The sequence below is a fragment of the Engraulis encrasicolus genome, chromosome 24 (assembly GCF_034702125.1).
Source record: "Engraulis encrasicolus isolate BLACKSEA-1 chromosome 24, IST_EnEncr_1.0, whole genome shotgun sequence".
Classification (NCBI taxonomy): Eukaryota; Metazoa; Chordata; class Actinopteri; order Clupeiformes; family Engraulidae; genus Engraulis; species Engraulis encrasicolus.
Window position 1 is genome coordinate 36,314,898 of NC_085880.1, and position 20,323 is coordinate 36,335,220.

Below are 20,323 nucleotides of genomic sequence, written 5' to 3' on the forward strand. Positions count from 1 at the left end.
ACCCATTTCAGTTTGCATACTGAACACATGACTATTAAGCCTGGTTTAGACTCATCCTTACAAAATAGCCACCACGCCCCCCTCTGCAGAACTGAAACTACCCCTTGCAGCGCTGAACGTATGCTTCTCCCAGGCTGAATTGCCAGTAATCTGCCGCCACCCCCGCTGACAGCGCATCTCCTGTATCCTGCAAAGTCGGTGTTGTATGAGTTTAAATAATGAGGCCTTTAGCCCTCAACAGCCTTCTACTTAGCCCACGCCTGTCCAGGACACATGGGGTGCATCCCAATATGTGACCTTGCCTCCTCCACTTGCCTCCTCCACTTGCTTCTCGTCATGATGACATCACTGACAACAGCATTATATTTCAATATCTTGCAAAAGCTCAATTGAAAAGTCTTTTTCTCATTTGCAATTGGGATGGTGAATGAAAAACAGTCTCTCAAAAGTTGTTGTGGCGAGGCTGACAGCTGGGAAACTTTATCGTTTTCTCCACGGAGGAGGGGCCAGGAGGCGGGACGAGGAGACAAGCACAAGTGGAGGAGGCAAGGTAGCATATTGGGATGCACACATAGCCTCCTATGAGCTAGAGTAGACTTGGCCAGGCGGTGCCCTCCCAGTGACGCAACACCTTCAGCGTTGCTTCTAGTCAGGCCAAGAGCAATACACATATCGTTTCTCAGTTCCCGAAAAAACGGGAACTCCTCACACTTTCTCAGGAAGCAAACAACCATTAGCAAACTAAGGGAGGCAGGTCAACCATGCCGTTTGGGAAATGTTAATTGTTATGCTCTTGTTCAGACTCGACGTCTCGAAGAGATTTGAAAGTCGATGATAATCAGGCTAGACTAGACTGCAGTCATAGACTTTTGTTCTGCTTTCAGCACAGCTGTTCCCAACTACTCATCTTCAATGTGGTGAATGTGGCCGCCAAATCGTCTTGGGGATTTCCTTTGGGCTGCACAACAATTGCTTAGGGGAACAAAAAGTTGAGGAAGATCCCACTGTTGGATTGAAACGTTGCCATTTGTGAAATGAAATACATTTTATATTTTTGGAGCTAATGCCAAGTGTGCGGACCACTTCATCACACCGTCTGACTTTGTCTGGCACCTGGATAACTGCTTTGTGGATGTGCGCACCCCAACCTCCAAACGTCAACATGTGATCATAAAAAAATGCCTGATCTACAGTATTAGCTTGTAGATGAGAAAAGGCATTGCAGGCGGAAATCGATCCCAAGCCTTCAGCTAGGCGTACAGAGATTGTGAATTTATTGTACTTTGACTATTGAAGTAGACAATTGTAGCCAAGCCGTGATCCGCTCCTGATGTCAGGAAAGAACTTCACTGTCCACCTCATTCGATGAGGGTCTAGTGTGAGAACTGTGTAAAGAAATACATGTTGAGTTGATGTTACATTAAATTGAAATTATGCATATTTGCGCTCTTTGGATATCAATGTTCCCTCTTTCCAGATTTGTGAGGCTTCTCCAATGTTTCTCCTTGGCCGAAACATGTTAGCGTTTTTAACTTTTCTACCATGATTTAGCCATTTAATAAAGCTATTTTAACTTTTTTGGGAAGAGTGCCTTGGATACTTCGTTTTTTTGCGTTCTTTTCCCTGACTTGTTGACACGGTCTCTTACTCTTTTTTATTAGACAAACCTCATTGTTTTCCTGCAATCTGCACACTTAAATGGCAACACCAAACCCATTACTGTGAGTGTTGCCCTTGTCAGTGAACGCAGTTCAAGATGGCACTTGAACACGAAGTGCCAATGTATTGAAAAAATAGGAATAATTGGAATTGATAATATTAAAAAAGTATAAACTGATCATGTAGATTAAAAAAGTCCCAAAATAAGTTACACACTTGAGGCTTTAAAAATAAGTGGAACACAGAAATAAACGTCACGACCACAGCCAAATCAGAGGCTCATATGGGGGTTTGAAGCACAAGTCTTGTCATCTTTGTGCATCGGCTACGGCTGCTGCTGCTGCTGCTACTGCTGCCGTATGCTTAATTAGAACAGCCCACAGCCCGAGTGGCACACTGCATCCGCCTGTGTCTCTAGTGACCCCAGGGCCAGCTGTGCCAGAAGCCTTTTCATTACGGAACTGTGGCCTCATGCCATATTTAAAGCCACCAAAACTGGGGCGTGCACAGACACACACTCGCACAGATACACATGGACGCACAGACACACACACACGCACGCAAGAGCGCACGCACGCATGCATGCACGCACACACACAAAGGCGTGCACACACACACACACACACACACACACACAGACAGTAACACACTTGTTTAAAGAGCATGTTCTGCTAATGACATGCTCCTACCCAGAGCTGTTGACAGCTTTGGCCGGGCCCAGGACAGAACCTGAACCGCCCCGACCCTACTTCCCTATTTCCCTGGGCCCGGGACAACTGACCCATTTTGTCACCACCACCCTGTCAGGTTCCCTGGTGTTGCACTAGTAGTAGTTGATACACCGCACCCTCCCGACTGTCTCAACACTTCACTACAGAAATCATCGTACAACCCATAACGAACACTGGTGACGGGAATGAACCACAGTGATAACTGTGAAACACTGTGAATCTGCACATACTCTAAAACTCTGCTTACGTGAACTAGACTATAAAAAAGCTGACTTGAAACCAATGCGCTTTCAAAAATATCCAATAACAGTACGTGTAAACAGCTTCTTAAGTCTGAGGCCGCAGGTCTCCACACTCCCTTTGTTCCTCAAACACCTTCCTGCTTGTGTGCTATTCTGTAAACCACTGAGGAGCCCAGGAGACGCCTTGACCGCTGCTTAAATACATGACACACAGGTAGGCCTACAATGATGGGACAGTGCACATATTTGCTAACCAAAAAAGAGAAAACAACAAAAACAGAGAAACTTGATGTAAAGTAGCCAAAAATAGTTGTGTTCAAGTACTAAAAGAATGTGTGCAAGTGTAGCCTACGTGTGTGCGTGCGAAATTTAGTGTGATGGGTTTTAAGTGTGAAGATAAATTGTGAAGGAAATGGGGTGTGTGAGGCTGAAGGCGGGTTGGCACGGGGAACAAGGGTTGATGAAGCGGACCTGGTGGCTCCAAAGGTCTGTTTACAAAAAGATCACTTGGAAGCTTAGCCAATGGCTATTTGTAGCATCTCCCGTGCACAAATAGAGCGTCCTACTGTGAAAAGTGTCCTGTTGTCTTGCGTCCTGATGTGTTGTTATTGTTCTGCGGACATCTCGAAACACATTTTTTTTTTTTATGTTTTGACGTGCCTGAAATAGCCAGGTATTTTTCTCTCAGCACATTATTACCCGAATAAACATTAATAAATAACCTGGCAAATGAACTCCTTCATTTACAGTTGGTGCGAGCTGTGTGAAACTTAATTCTACAGCACATTAACACATTTTTATATAGTATGTACAAATGGGACTACACAGGCTTTACAGTGTTCAGATAGAAATAATTACACACAATATGGATGTGGCAGACTTGAGGACGATTGGATGACAGTCTGTGAGAATTGAAATATAAATCTTGCCATCTACTGCATAATTACGCGTCATAGTCGTCCATAAATACCGCCGGATGTCTACACCGTGGTGTCGTTAATTGCTGTTCACCATCAGAGATGTGCCGCATTTTCTGCTGGGTGTGTAGACTATTGAAACGGGGAGGGAAGGAGAGGGGCGGAAATGCTGAATGAAAGAAATGCAGGACAAGAATGAACGGGGAAAGCCAGGGTTCGGCCCATTTTCTTTCACATGGTTCGGCCCATTTCTCTTGGTTGATTACACCCAGTCCTGAACTCTGTGACTTCCGAGCAATGAATGAATGAACGAACGAACGCGAGAGGAATCCCTCAGACACCTGGCCCTGGTACATTTGCTGTCACGGAGCCACAGTTCCCGAAAAGAAGACACAAGAGCTGAATCCTCAAGCAGCTCCCAAATAAAATGTTAACACACAGCAGATGCAGCGCTGCACAATACTGTGACTAAAACTGAGGCTCATGTTTGAAGATTGTTTTAACATTCCAAGTCAACATTTAGGGAGGAAGAAAATATACTGCATTGATCCATATTCCAGTTATTTAGAGAGACCATTCTTTTGTACCCTAATGGTGATTGGTGCCAAGCACATTTAATCGATTTTGTTCTTAAATGCAAAGTAGGGATCAACAACATACTATTCCAAAATAGCTCTACACAAAACTTATCAGATGAGGCTACAAAGCCACGTACATGGTAAAATCATACACGGTCTTTTTTTTCGAGGGACAAGGAATGCAATCTACTTTCACTCCTTCTTAAAACCTTGGTGAACTCAGTATCTCTGGGTCCACAATGGGACTCTACTGGCTGGTAAGTAGATCATCTTTCAAAGAAGAGTCATTTCAAAGAGTTATGAGATCACGTTAACACAAGCCGGGTAGCCAGGAAGGAGGCACTCATGGAGAACATGTCCAGGAACTAGTCCATCAAAGACCTAGTCCATCAAAGTAAAGGAGGGTCCCGAGGCAACTGCTGTTGAGTCCTCCGTTTATATTTGTGCCAGGCGTTTCCTTTGTTTTTATTTGTGCCACGCGTTTCCTTTGTTTTGATTTGTGGCACAAATAAAAACAAATATGGCACAAATAAAAACAAAGGATTCAACAGCAGAGTTGCCTCGGGATCCTGCTTTACTTTGATGTTTAAGATGCCCCTTTTCCCTTGAAGAGCACCTGCTCTACACTATTCTGCCGTGCAAAACAAGAACGCAGTAACTCAAAATGGTCGAAAAAAAATTATATCGAAAATGGGTTTTAAACCACCTCATTTGTCTTGTGTCAAAAAATGGTGGTCCAACACCGTCCCGTTTTGGAGAAAACTCATTTTGAAAGTGCTGCGGTGTTGGATTAAAGGTTACGTCGTACAAAACAAAAACGCAGTAAGTCGGCGAGTTACTGCTGCACGTTCCAATGGGACTGGTTTGGGAGTAGACAGTAATACTAGCCAAGAACGCAGTAACTCCTGCAGTAACTCCATTTTGTGGCAGTAATACCTGCCAAGAACGCAGTAACTCTGTTTTTTGTGACAAAAAGACACATAAATGTTGTTTTTTTGGGTTTTTTGTGTGCATTAAATTTCTATCCTAAAAAAGCATTACCAGGAAGTGTCACCACCAATTTACCGACAACACAGTTGTCGCGCCATATGGGAAACTTTGAAGCCTTTTTTTTCAGTTTGCAGTTTTCAGAGTTACTGCGTTCTTAGATTGTAGGGCAGTATTGACTGAGACCCAAGGCAGCGCTCCCCCATCTCTCCTTTTAAAGAACTAGTCCATGTTTGGGCTACAAGCCGTACATTTCAATAATTATCAGTCATTAAAGGTTGTCCTGCATTTCACTTATTTTCATAGAGCAATGTCTCTAAAATATCTCCAGAATTATTCAATTCAAATACACATAAAAAAACAAATCTCACTTCACACATTTTGTCTGTACTAAATAATGACATATGCAACACGTTAATACAAAACAGATGTTGACTAGTCCATTATTCCAAAATGAATCGATCATTATTTAAGCAGCAGTAATGGTTGAAAAGGTGTACGCTAGATTGTTGGATTCTCTGATGGACTGCAATCTAACAAGGAAATGACTGCTAGGGGTTTTTGTGTGCACCTTCCCTGAAAGCATTTACTAACTGGCACAGCGTAGGCAAGGGCAGATAAACTGAATTGAGAAGGTACTGATATACCTAAAGTCTGTGCTCCCCAACGCAGGTGAATTCGCTAATGAGCTCATCAACATGGCTGAAGAGTTGTGGTAATCAGAATCAGCTGGTTCATTGAATTAGCAAAATATACAGGTTGTGGCAGTGTTTTTTACTGTATATTTTCGGAGTCTGGATGTCTGCCCATGAGTGTAAGCAAAGTGAACACACTTGGGTACTTGGGTGTTTACCCTCACCATGTTATCGGTCACAATGTCAAACAGAACACAAGCAGGATACACGCCACCTGCTGCATTGCTCTGTACAGCAGTGTTGCCAGTGCTGAATTATCGCACAAAAACCTCAAAATTATAATTTCTGGGGGCTTTTTGGGAGGAAATTATCGTACTAGACCCTACTTGTTGTTTCAACACATCAAAATGAATTGAATGAGAACTCTGAAATGATTGTACATGTTTTTTTTTTTTTATCTTACAGAGGTCAAAATGGGCAAAATGATGGTACAAATACGATAATTACCGTACATCTGGCAACACTGCTGTAGAGTTTCCTTTAGTGCTGTTGTGTTTCTGGTTTGGCTTTGTATTTTCTTGGTGTGATTTGCTGTTTTGACTTCTGATTTTTGTAATTTTGTATGTGCTATGCATTTAAGGGGCCACATACACAGACACCAAGTTCTGCAGAATAGCACAGGATGCTGACAACACACATCGACATAACGGAAGGCCTTTTTTGCCAACACTGTCAGAGTTGCATGAAATATGGCATCATCACTTTGTAACTCTAGTCAGGAGTTACTTTAAGACAGGTCATTATCAGCCACTTTGCAAAACACATTCCAAATTCTCCTTCCAGTACAAGGGGGCAGCTTAACAGTTCTTTACAGGGCTATGGTTTCTTAAGCCAGGCACAAGCAGAGGACCAATCTATCTAGAGGCCTACTAAGAGGCTGGTTACAAAGATGCAAATATGTTTAGATGTGAATATTTTTTATCCGTTTACGTGTAAACACAACTTGGATAAAACTAAAAATGCCATTGTGACAAGCGTGTTTTAGCTTCCTAAATGGGATGCAATGATTGAATAGTGTCACATAAAAATGAACACTGCAATAAGCACCTTTTCTTCTGCAAATACCTTTAGTATTTGAGAAGAAAACGATAACAGGATCACTTATTTGTTTTCGATATACGTTTGCCCAATCACAAAGATAGGACCCACCCTAACTATGCCACCATTAATTTTTTCAACAATGGTTCAGAGGAGCGAAGCAATGTTGTTGCAAGTGGTCGTAAATGTTCCTCTAAATCCATTAACTAAAAAAAAACCTTTCCCTGTTCCCCCCTTTTCTCCCAAAACAAACCCAATTAGTCAGAGTACAGAGGAAGGAAATGTCAAGCAGACCCTTCGAACACAGGAGGAGACAGATAGTTGGAGGGGAGTGGCGTCTTATCGCGTTTCCAGCCACGCTTTCTTTTCTTGTTGTTGTTGATGGGGGGGGGACTTGGGGCACTTTGTTATGTGGCAGATTGTTTGAAGCATTATGGAAACATCCTGTGCGGCGGTGTTGTGAGCTGTAAACAGTGCCAACAGCTCCATCCCCAGCCACTGGCTCTTCAGGGGTGCATTTCTCGATGCCATCGTTGCTAACTACATTAGCTACTAAGTTGTTTGCAATGCAATTTCCCATTGGCAACTACCCAAGTTGCTAAATGGCTAACAACTACACTTCCGAGAAACGCATCCCAGTATGGGGCTGAAGCGTTCTCATCGTACAAGTTTAGGGCGCTGCATATTGAGATGCGGATTTCTTGTCACTTATCTTATTGTAGCTTAACCCAGTGGTTCTCAACTGGAACAGTCTTGGGACCCACCATTTTCCGCTCTCATTCGGTTGCGACCCATTTTTTTTAGCGACACGCAAATGACTGGTTGCACGCTTCTATCTCACATAAACATTATGATTTTATCCATGACGACAGATGACACAATTTCAATCGCCTATAAAAATAAATGTTGTAAATTGTTGCATGAAAAGGTGGATTTTTTTTTTTTAGCAAATGAATGAATTACACGATTTTTTTACACCACGGCTCCGCGCCCCACCCATGACCCCTCCGAGACCCACTTTTGGGTCGCGACCCACCAGTTGAGAAACACTGGCTTAACCCATTTAACACCTTCTAAATGCCTAAGTCCTTTTTGAAGAAAAGGTGCCCTTAGCCTATAAAACCCAAAATATCCCAGCCTCTGAAGCTAATAAAAACATGAAATATCTCGCATTTAAAAGCCAAGACCCTAATCCTGCATTAGCATGTGCTCATTCGGCTCTAACATAATCATATTTTTAACTAAAAAAACTAGAATGAGCCTGAGAGCAGCGTCCATGCGCCTGGGTTAATGCAGCCAGCGTATGCGCAGCATCCAGCATCAATGGGTTAAGAACAAGGTTAGATATGTTTAGCCTTCTAATAATGTTACGAATATTTATATAGCCTACGCTAGCTTGCCTTGGAAACTTTGACCACATTAATTCAAATCCCCTTGTGGACCACTCGAGGTCTTTCACTTACAGCATTTCCCAGGGTGTGGTCTGGGGACAACCTGTGGTAATTGTCCATGACACAACTTGATTCCTCATTGCACACACTAGTAGTGTAGGGCAGCGATCCCCAAATAGGGGTACTGTACAACTAGGGGTAAGCGAGCACACTGCAGTGGGTGTGTGAAAAAAATATGTATGGAGCATAGACACACTGGGATAGAAGAGGAGACATAGAGCATGAAGTAGGGAGGCATTCTGCCCTACAAAGGTAAAGTGCAGTAACTACGCCAACATTCACACTGAGAAAAAAGCCTTCAAAGCCTTGGTATTAATGCAGGCTGGATATTTTAGTTACTGCAAATTTGGCATAGCAATATCTCTAAAATTGAACACATTCGGACCATAAGGTTTTGTCACAAGATAAGGGAGGTGTAATTAATACCATGTTCAGTCTAAACTCTTTTTTTTCCTTCTTTTTTTTTTAAACAAATTACGGAGTTACTGCACGTTGCCTTTGTAGGGCAGTATTGATGATGACAAAAAGGCTTAGGGTGTACGCAAGGTGAAAGAAGGTTGGAAAAAACACTGATGAAGGTCAGAGGGTAGAGCGCGGTGTAGTGCGGTTAGGCAAGGAAGGCATCACTTTTTAAAATCTTAATTCTTTTTATGCAGTATAAGTTATAGATTTCTTTGTTGATTTTTAAGCACCGTGAGCATCTGCACTTTACCAATTTCGTTGTACCTGTACAATGACAATACAGTTTCATTCATTCATTCATTCATTCATTCATCAACTCACTGGTCGTGTCTTGTGTCTGGCACTCCGCGGTCCATGCGGAGCTTGTCGCTCTCCACCTGGTTGAACTTGTTCCTGGCGTAGGGGTCCTGCCCCGGACGCACCACGGTGGCACCCACATACAGGTCCTGGTCGAAGTCCTGCCACCTCACCTTGCCTGCAAGACAGAGAGGAGCATAATATAAACGGGGTGAGCCTAAATCACAGGATGCTCGGTATGTTTTAGTTCAGGGTTATTTTTGTTGTTGTTTACCGATTTGCAAGATGTTTTTTTAAATTATTTTTTGGCTTTTATGCTTTTATTTGTGACAGGACAGTGAGCAAGACAGGAAACGAGAGGGAAGAACGAGATGGGGAGGGATCGGCAAATGACTTCAGGCCGTAATGGAGCTGGGGTCACCGGCGTAGCAGTGCAGTGCCCTACCGTTTAAGCCACGGCAGGACCTGCTAGATTATTTTTTATTTTTTTAACTTACTGATTGTAGGATTTTAGTTGCAGAGACATAAACAAGCGTGTGAATGCAGGACACAACTGACTTAATAATACATAGAGATTGACAGACTGACTTTGTTGACCCCCGAGATAGGAAATACAAGAGAAGTTGCAGCATGACATACAGACAAAACACAGCCATGACCAGCATATGATAGGCGGGACTTTTCTCTGTCCAGGAATAATATAATACGAGGACATTTTCCCATTAAAAAATTATTTGACAAAGTTGAATTTGAACACTTACACAAGTGGAGTTGCTTTTATTCTTTCTTGATTAAGGTAAACTATGTCTATACAAAACAAGTCACTTAACAGGGCTCTGTCACAGGAGAATACAACACAGCAAGTCTCCAAAGTATAGTTCTGCGTATGTGTACACCCTTGGTGATTTTAGTCACGGAAAAAGAGAGGAGAGCACTCATTATTCCATCAGCCATGCCTAACTGAAGCTGACTGCAAAACTGAAAGCAGTTTAAAAGGGGGAAAATGAGCAAATACTTTTCAGAGTCACTACCCTCTCCGGAGAAAACCATGCAGAGAAATGTGTTGGCGCATATGTAATTTGCCAACAAAGTAGACTTATTGCAGTCTAAAAATGGCTAAATTATATAAAAGTAGCCCTCTGTGACAACTGACAAGGCATTCATTACTGAAACGGTTTGAGACCATCTTTTTTGTGAGGTGAGCAGCCCGAAAATAGTGAAAGAAGTTGACTGAGTGACTGAGCTCCTTTTGAAAACGTCAACAGGTAAAAATAAATTATACAAGCTTTCCTGTTAAACTGGACATAGCATTTCCAGACACGATTTATTTTTGGACCTATTTAGCATTTTGCTAGACGGCAGAGTGTAATCCTTTGAAGCACATAAGATAATCAGCGTCAGTGTAATGGGTCCACGCCGGAGTTAATAACAAGCATGCTATTACCAGAGATTCTTATATAGAGATATGCCAATGTAATAGGTTGCTATGGGCACCTAACATGACCAGGTTCCGGTCTGCCTAAAGGGGCGTGTCATAATACTCCTAGCATTGAATAGAACAGTCCTTAGGTCTGCCTAGGTCTGCCTAAAGGGGGATTTCCCCCCTCTCCCCCTTGCAATAATAGAACCCGGAAACAATGGGCCAATGGAACCTCTCTCTCTCTACTCTCTCTGCTTTTACCATTAGGGAACACCACCATCAGTACACTACACACACTAGGGATGGCACAAACCGCACCGAAAACCGAAACCGTACAATTCACACACATACCGAACCGAACCGTGCAATCCATCGCAAACCGCAATTCATGTACTGCCCAGAAAAATATGTAAAACAGAGATTCTAGGAGTATCTTATCCAGTCTCTCTGATTAAAACATTAGCGTATAAGACCAAATCAAAGGATGACACAATTAAAATCACACCATTTTCACATTATAAGCCTATACAAATCATATGTAGGATATTTAGTGATAAGTCGGATTCTATTCGCCAGTGTACCATATATCATGAACTAAAAAAAAAGAACCGTAGAGAACCGAAAACCGTGACCTTGACACCGCAATATGAACCGAACCGTGAATTTTGTGAACCGTACCACCCCTAACACACACACAATGCAGTTCTATGTAGTAGTAGCCTAGGCCTGTGTGGCATTTTTAGGATTTACAGTACGGCACTGCAGCATGTGACCCAGCTGGTTTTACTTTTTGGCTGTAGTCCTCTGCAGCCAAGTCTGTGGTGTGCAGTCATCAGATTCCAGAGTTGGAGAGGAGAGAAGAGGCCCACTCAGATGACTCAGCTCTGCCCAGACTGCACGTGACGTCACATGACACACAGACCATAATGGGACTCTCCAGAGTACTTCAAAACTCTACCATCGCTACGTCTACATGAGACATTTAATTCAGTTCACTCACTTTAATTCTGAATAAAGCTAAACTTCGCTTTGAGAACGTCATGTAAACACTTCACAATGCGGAATTAAATGAAAAATGAAAGTAAACTCGACGGAACTATTAAATTTGGAATTATTAATTCGGAATTCAAAATGTCATGTAAACGTACTGTAGCCTATACAGTACTGGGTTAAGACCAACTCTTGTTTGACGAGACTGTTTGTAAAAGTGCCTCCGTGGGCCTCCGTGTCTCAGTAGGCTAATGCACCATAGCAATAGCCAGGGTATGGGTCTGACCTGAGGCAATTTCCCGACCCTTCTATACCCATCTCTCCCAGTCCCACACAAATTACCAGTCACCGTCTTAAACATTTCTATTGTAATAAAGGCAGAAGATATCTTATAAAAGAAGTGCACAAGTAAACTCACGTGTGCACAGCACGCACGCACGCACGCACACGCACACGCACACACACACACACACACACACACACACACACACACACACACACACACACACACACACACACACACACACACACACACACACACACACGAAAAAAAACAACCACAGAGCGATGCATCAGCAAGTTAACGTGTGCTGCTGAGTGCAGACAAACAAAAATGTCTGCCAACACGCACTCCACAGGCCACAGCAAACACGCTCATAAAACTGGAAATCAGCAGGAGAGTTCATACCTTCTCCAATGCAGCTCATTTTCACATTCACATTCAAGTGCTTTCTAGTCAAAATATCACATATAAAATTCTCACAAGTGTTGCTTTAGTGCAATGGTGAAGAACATGTCAGAAACAAACAAAACTTGATCCATTAGACCTCATCTGTGTTGGACTATCGATAATCCAAAATGTTTCTCAAATTTGTTCAGGACTTTTGTATAAAGTTTCTGACAGACAACCCAAGAAACTAACAGAGCCTTACAACAACGAAACACATACATTTAATAAAAACCTAGAATAAAAATGTGCATAGGATCACAGGTAGGGTGGAACATTTGCGTAAGTGATAGTCTTTACACTACAAATTATGCAGTTTGGCAGTCATGAGTGCAAATTATTAACATGAAAAAGCTTAAATCCAAACTAGACTACCGTGGCAAAACAATACTCTTGGCTGCTTTGACTGGAGCTGAGAGGAACACAACAGAAACGTTCTGATGGATTTCTTGAAGAGACCGGGTAACTAATGGTTGGGCACTGATCCCCTCTCCTTCTAGTACTTCTAATCAGGCTCGTCTGTGAGCAGATGCGGACATTACATTACATTTAGCCGACACATTTATCCAAAGAAACTTAGTTATTTAAAGGGTTTATTGGTTACAGTCCCTGCATCAGGGTTTATTGGTTACAGTCCCTGCGTCAATGTGGGATTAGATACCTTGGCACTTCAGAGGGTTGCAGGTTCGAATCCCATCATTACCACTCCCTAAACCTCCACCCTTTTCTGATCTTAAAACCACCTTCCTAACATTAGCCCACATTAGGCTGGACATACCAGGTTCACAAAGTAAAAAACCCACCGCACTGTTTTGCTTCAGCCAATGAATGGGTTCTAGATTCTTGTTTTCTCCTGACTGCACAAAACTAGCAGCGCACAACTCAACCTCCTATTTTGGAAACCGCTGTCAGTCAAAAACTTAGCTCACGTGATTGGCTGCCAGTGTCTTGCCCCTCCTCACAACAACGTGTTGATAAATAAAAAAAAACATGTATTAAATTATCCATCTGATCCTAATTACCATAGCCTTCAACCAGGTTTATGAGCTAATTAGTGAAATCACCTGTGTTGAGAGCACAGGCAGAAGGAATATCTGGCAGAACTTTGACATTTTTCAATCCAGTTGGTCCACTCCTGTGTGTGAGCGATTGTTCTCTTTCGTGATTTCCACACCAAATGTGAGGATGGTGTGTACTGTACAATAGACCTGGTAGAAGCGTTGCTTGGTCGAAACATCTCATTTCATCAAAGAAACCACAGCAAGGAAGCAGTTTGGTGTGCAGATACGTCATATTGAAAACTGAAAATAATTATTAATACATCTTATAAATTAGGAACAAAATTGCAATATATGAATGCAAGTAATATTGACACTAATAGTGTAAAGTAATAGGACAGATCACAACTGTCAAAATGCACACAGAAAAAAGATGAGCTCATTAGGCCCAGAGATGTATTGGGGAAAACCCCTTTCTCTGAAAATGTGAAAAACAGATTTTGTGCTCCAGCTGTGACTGAAGAGAGGCATTTTAGTTATACTGCATCTGCACTAAGGGCATTCTGCAGTTCATTCTAAAAGGCTCTTCAGTAAATGTCAGCGTTTTATCTGTAGTCCCAATCGGATTGCCAAATTTCGGACAAAACTCCTGTCGCCTTTGGACAGTTATGAAGATTAGTGACTGGAAGTTCAAATAGGGGCACAACCTCCATTTACCCCCACTGCTACCACAACCAAAATGAAACTAAGAACATTAAACACATTCCACAGGATCTCAATCACTTGGCGGCAAAGGCCGTCAAGAGGGAAGAGACAGCAGAGGATCTGAGTGGCGCAGCTAGCAGAGGATCTCAGATGCTTCTCGACTTGCTTTCAAGACGACACAACAGTAGCACACACACAATGGCCTCGTCTACACGAGACATTTAATTCAGAATTAACTCAGTTTAATTCGGAAATAAAACTCATTTCAGCTTTGAAAACATCATGTACACACTTCACAATTGGGAATTAAATGAAACCGCAATGTAAACTTCTCAGACATATTTAATTCTGAATTATTAATTCGAAATTAAAAACATCATGTTGACGGGGCCAATGTTTCAAGTCCTGCGTCCACCCTGTACCACCACTCGTGGCTCTCTCTCACCAGTCAACTGAGCATTAAGTCAGATGAAGGCCCTCCTGACAATGAATCTGAAAGCCCACGGAGTGAAAGTGAAAGCCCACCTGGGAAACTCAAACTCTCACTGTGGTCATTGTGACATAGCACTCCACGGCACACAGTGCTCCCTGCACACAACAAATTTGCATTCATGCCTCCTTCGTGCAAGGGGGTAGCCAATGAATCTCAGGATGTTAAAAAAAAAAAAAGACAGATTGACTGACTTTTCTTTTTTCTTCAGGTGCGAGCAAATGGATCAGTACATTTGCTATAGAAACCTGACTCAGATTCTTATATGAGCAGGTTAACATGACACACAGATGAGACATTTCAGCTTAGGCCATCTTCAGTTTCTCGACAGACTGATGTTTTGGCCCCCTCAGCCATCTTCAGCATCTGTGCATCATCATACTATCCCACTAAATAATACAGTAAATACAAGAATCGGAGTCGAGAGTAAGACTATTCGATAACAAAATCCATCTCAGAAAGGCAACAGGCCCAGACGGCATACCTGGCAGGGTGCTGAAACCCACCCGCTAGAGACTCCTCTCTAGCCACGACACTCAGAAAATCTAGGCTACTTAAAAATCAGCCGTCGTCTTATGCGTGTTTAAGTCGTTTCTGCCATTCACTGCCAAGATGACAGGGGCTGAGCTATATTGCCTGTAATTTTGTGCTTGATGTCAATGCTATATACGCGCTCCTGTTCGACAAAAAAAGCCACCATCATAACAGTGGAAGAAAACTCTCCCGCAACCACAGTCAATGACTACTGTTCTGTGGACCTCGCACCGGTAATCACAAAGTGCTTCAAAAACGTCATGTTAAGGACCACCTCCACCCTGAACCTTGACCTACATCAGTTTGCACACACCACACAGATACAGTAGGCCCAGGGAGGATGCCATTTCCATAGCTCTACTGAGGCCTTGGTTATAGCCATGTGGATATTTTTTAATTGTTAAGGTTTCATTTCTTTCAGACATGTTAAAGATTCAGACCTTTCACCGTCTAAATATGTCAGGTAAAAGATAAAACTTTTACATGTCTGAAGCAAAGGAAACCCTTAAGAATGGATTTAATAGTTCGACATAATAAATGTCATATATCCGTATACATATTTTGATACAACTTACACAGCATTGTCTTACGTACAAATAAATGCAACAAAAAACGTTATGTTTGTGACAGGAACGTTTTAGAAAAATATATATATATTAGGGAGGTAGAGCTCTGTCTATATGTAAAAGAGGCCAAAATGGATGTGTTAACAGAAACATCCATAGCTGTAAACCTGGTCTGGAACAGCAGCAATAGATCACTCTTCACCTTGAAATCAGAAATGTACAAACACGCACAGGGCGACTGACAGTCAATCCATACAATGTAATAGGGAAGGGAACCTATGCTGGGCCCCCTCTCTCCCTGGGCCCGGGACAACTGACCCTTTCGGGTTCCCTGCGCACGCACAAACACCTCTGGTAGCCCACTTCAATCATGTTCACCACACACACTGCACTGGTCCCAATCTCTCCATAGCCACCACTTTGCCCTACACCACCTCATCACTATTCACTTTTTACCAGGGCTCTAAATTAACTTTTTTTCATCCACAGCCAAAATAGCTAATATTTGTTCATCTTACTAGCCAAACACACACTCACAAATGGCTGAAAGTGGCTAGTAAGTTGGTCTTTTCCATCAGCCAAACTGAAATTTTACCAGCATTTGGTCAGTTGGCTGGTGCGAGCCCTGCTCTTTACAAAGCTCTGCACCCCACAACACTAAAGACCTAGGCAGGCTGACGCCACCAAGCCTCCGCTCAATTCCATTTCACCATAGCAACTAGGCGAGAGCTAGAAGTCGGGTCAATATCAGGTCAACACCTCCATGACACACACACACACGCCCCAACAACAGCGTCCATACCAGGCACTCTCACCTGCCACCGCAATACTACTAACCACACACAGACACACACACACACACACACACACACACACACAGACACACAGACACACACAGACACACACAGACACACACAGACACACAGACACACACAGACACACACAGACACACACAGACACACACAGACACACACACACACACAGACACACACACACACACACACACACACACACACACACACACACACACACACACACACACACACACACACACACACACACACACACAACTACACTGAAGGTACTATGGCACTTCCATTTGAATAAAACACTGCTCCAAAAAAACAAAAGGAACACCAAAACAAAGCAACGCTACTCCAAGTGAATCATACTTCTGTGATATCAACCTGTCCAGTTAGTAAATATGCCAATTTTCAAGTCCTCTGGTATACGTAAATCACTGCCTATGGTGCTGCCCAGTAAGTATAGACCCTACTGTATGTATGGACAGTGGGCCCTTATACCCTCCTCATGAAGTCTTGTTTCTGAGTTATTTGAGCAGAAGCATGCACATTAATGACCTGCAAAGCTTATTTTTTCTGAGGTCTGACTGTGGTTTTCCTGAGCCACCTTATTTTTTAGGAGCAGTGTAGTTCTCATTGCACATGTGCAGTTACAATGGATTCTATCAAAGATGTTCACAGGCTTCGCATTCAAGGTCATTCCATTCTCAGTACAGCAAAAGATAGAAGTAGTGTAAAGGATGCAAGCACATCCAATAGAACACTTGCTGTATCAAACAAAGACGCGTAGAAGAGGAAGGGAAAATCTGCACACTATTGCTGCTCCTCGATTAATTCAACACAACATTTCGACCTCAATTCATTGAATGACAGGGTGTGTCCAAACGATAGGCCTGTGTTGTATATAGTTCCACCCTAAGACAACAGAGAGCATCCTGCAGGAGGGTTTTACAGTCTGCTATGCCAACACGTCTGTTAACCTACCACCACAAGGCCCCATAGCTAGTGTTGCTCTCAGCTAAGGAGTTTCCCCTTTCTGCATTTACGTTTACATCAACAGGTACAAAACAAGAGCAAATTAGCCATTAGCGAACTACACATGGGCAGAAAATATATAACTGTGTGAAAAGTGGGTTTAATTTTTTTTATTTTTACTTGCCAAGACAAGACAAGCCTTTCTAAAATCAACTTTTCATTGTGATTTCAACCATATGATTTTCATGGCCATCAGTCATGGGAGAGTGCACATACTGGTGACTTGCATACTGGTGACTGGCTGTTCATGATGGGGCCTGGCCTTGTTAACCTGAAATAGATGGCCGAAGCGATCTTACGACTGCCAAGGGCTCAGACATTATACACAGGGCTCGAGTTGTAGGGGGATGGGGGTGGATGCCATCCCCCCTACAATGAAAATGGTCTAAAATCATCCCCCTCAATGAAAATGGTCAAAAACCATCCTCCTCTAAAACAGGCCTCCCTTCTTCACATATTGTGTTAAAATTGCACTTTTAGCAACTACATTTTCGAAATTTTCTCGCGGGAGAACCCCTGCACCCCCAATAATCAAAATCAATCTCTGACCATCCCCCCTACTTTGACTTTACAACTCGACCACTGATTATACAGGACAGGACGAGGGCCGTGCAAGAAGTAAAAAAAACCGCCAGAGCAGCTCAGATACCTTCTTAATTATTGTACCTGTATGTTGTTTAGTGACTGTGCTCCACATGACTAAACATTACAAGTCACTAGTGCAAATAAATGCAAAAGCTAAGAAATCATCTGAGTTCCCTTTTCTTTTACTTCTTGTGTCCTTAATGCATAGCGTTTGGCAGTCATTTGTAGAGCAAATGAGAGAAATATGGAATACGGTTCAATAGAGTGGACATAGATTATTTTCAAGAGATGAGAGTGGGAGAGTGTCTTGTTCAAAAACACGAGGTTGTTTTTAAAGTTTAAAAAAGGAAGAAATATCCGTACACCACAGAAGCTCCCTTGCTGCGATTTATTCCGTGGAAAAAATGGCACAACGTTTCAACCCTGCAGACACCTGACGAAGACCTTGCAAGTCGAAACATTGTTTCAGATATTTCTTCCTTTTTTTCCCTTATGCGTTCCTTTATATCCTGCACCCGCAATAAATTGTTTTTCACACTTTGTGACTGTTTGTAAAGTACACATGAACGTACCTGGTGGGAGAGTCTCCAGGCCTTGGGCCTTGCCCTCTGGGTCACTCTGTGCTTGTGTACCTGCGTCCCAGTCATCCTGTTGACAAGAGTTGGACAGACACATTAGTGGAACAAATCCCATACCCGCTTACAAACAGAAGAATAGACATTTGCAGCGCACTAAGAGAGCACATAATTTTGTGAAGTGACATAATGGCAGGTAGGCCTGGACTTCTAATCTGGCATACAGGGCATTTTCCCGGTGGAAAGACGGTCCCCCGAGGGGCCAATGTTGTTGTTTTTTTTCTTTAAGATTAGCACACGGTGGTCCAGCTGCGGCTAATCGGCTGGGCACTGCACTGCTTCACTGGCGACCCGGGTTCGATTCCGGCCCAGGTCATTTGCCGAACCTTCCCCATCTCTCCCCATTTCTTGTTTCACTCTAAACTAGGGCTGGGTAAAATAATCGCTTTAATCGATAATCGATCGGATCAAATCGAAATTCACATAATCGAGTCACAGGGCACAAAATCTTTTTTTTTGTTCTTTTTCTTTTTGTTCTTTTTGTTTAATTTAGGTCTATGGAAAATACCTAGTAGGTATTAGTCAATTAGGCCTAGGCCTACTTATTACGAATTAGCAATCTGCTAACACTGTCAAGCCACAGCCATTAGACATATTTATATAAAAATAGTCAACATCCTCTTTTGGGGGAAATCCTGGCACCAAGAAGGGAACGGATTGAATCGATTTGGAATGAATCGAATCGAATTGAAACGTGATTAATTGATTCAAAGCCCAAAGAATCGAAATCGAATCGATACAGGAACATGGCTGCGATACCCAGCCCTACTCTAAACTCTGTCCTGTCACCAATAAAGGCCAAAGGGCTCAAAAAATATATTTAAAGAAAAGAGATTGGCACACGGTTCAGAGCCCATTTGTCAATCTTTAATAGAGACAGTAGACTACTAAATCATGGAGGATAGGGGGGGGGGCATTTTAAGCCTAAAATGCCTGGGTGTTTCTTTGTTCCCAGTCCAGCCGAGATGACAGGATAGCCATAGCCAACTATGAATATTTCCACCTTCTCCTCATGCACTGTTAGGCAATATTGGGCATATATATCAGGGCCATGTGGCCAGTGACAAGGCTAAGACAAAAGGTACTTTTGTTACAGTTAATCAAGACAAATGTGCTTCATTCTTCCGTAAACATGCTCAATACTAATGAAATTAACAGTTTTCACTTGACAAGAAATCCACAGACAAGTTTGTGACAACTTGTGAAACATGCTTCATTCAAGCATAAAAGTGTGCGATATTAGTGAAATCAGTTTTTTTTACATGTCAAGAAATCTCAAAAACAAGTTTGTAACTTGATGCAACATTGGGTGCATATCATTCTGGGACAGACCGAGGTCGACTCTCATCCATGTGAATCTATTAGACAAGGAAATGGAAATGCCGATGACAGGAGGTGGGTAAGAACTTATAATGAAGCAACAATGTTGTTTAGTCAACCTGCACATGTGCCTGTTCATAGGATGGAAATATGCCAATGTTCTTTTATTTCTCACAAGATCTGAAGGCCCCTTCCACGGCAAGTTTCACAAATCCCATCAACTGCGGTTCAAACACAATATCGTAACATAATGTGCAGTTACAAAAGAAAGCACTGTGACCGCATCAAATGATCTGGCAGGATCATCTCCATCAGATGGAAGAATACACCAAGTTCTACAAAGTCACAGCAGCTGCAAACAGAGGCCAACTAGGACGTGTTGGAATCTACTGCCTGTGATGAAATCAGTGATGTCTAGGGGAACATTTGTTTTTTTCATGAATAATCTGCTAAGGAAC

At 42.5% G+C, this 20,323-nt stretch overlaps 1 protein-coding gene across 2 annotated transcripts in view; it reads right to left on the bottom strand.

Moving 5' to 3' along the window:
* Positions 1 to 20,323, bottom strand: part of galnt2 (UDP-N-acetyl-alpha-D-galactosamine:polypeptide N-acetylgalactosaminyltransferase 2) — a 76,123-nt gene that overhangs the window by 29,753 nt on the left and 26,047 nt on the right. For both annotated transcript variants that reach the window (XM_063191336.1, XM_063191337.1), the window contains exons 2-3: positions 18,483 to 18,558; positions 9,082 to 9,235 (exon numbers count right to left, since the gene is read on the bottom strand). In XM_063191336.1, coding sequence (XP_063047406.1) covers positions 9,082 to 9,235; positions 18,483 to 18,558 — 230 coding nt within the window. The remainder of the gene's footprint in view (positions 1 to 9,081; positions 9,236 to 18,482; positions 18,559 to 20,323) is intronic.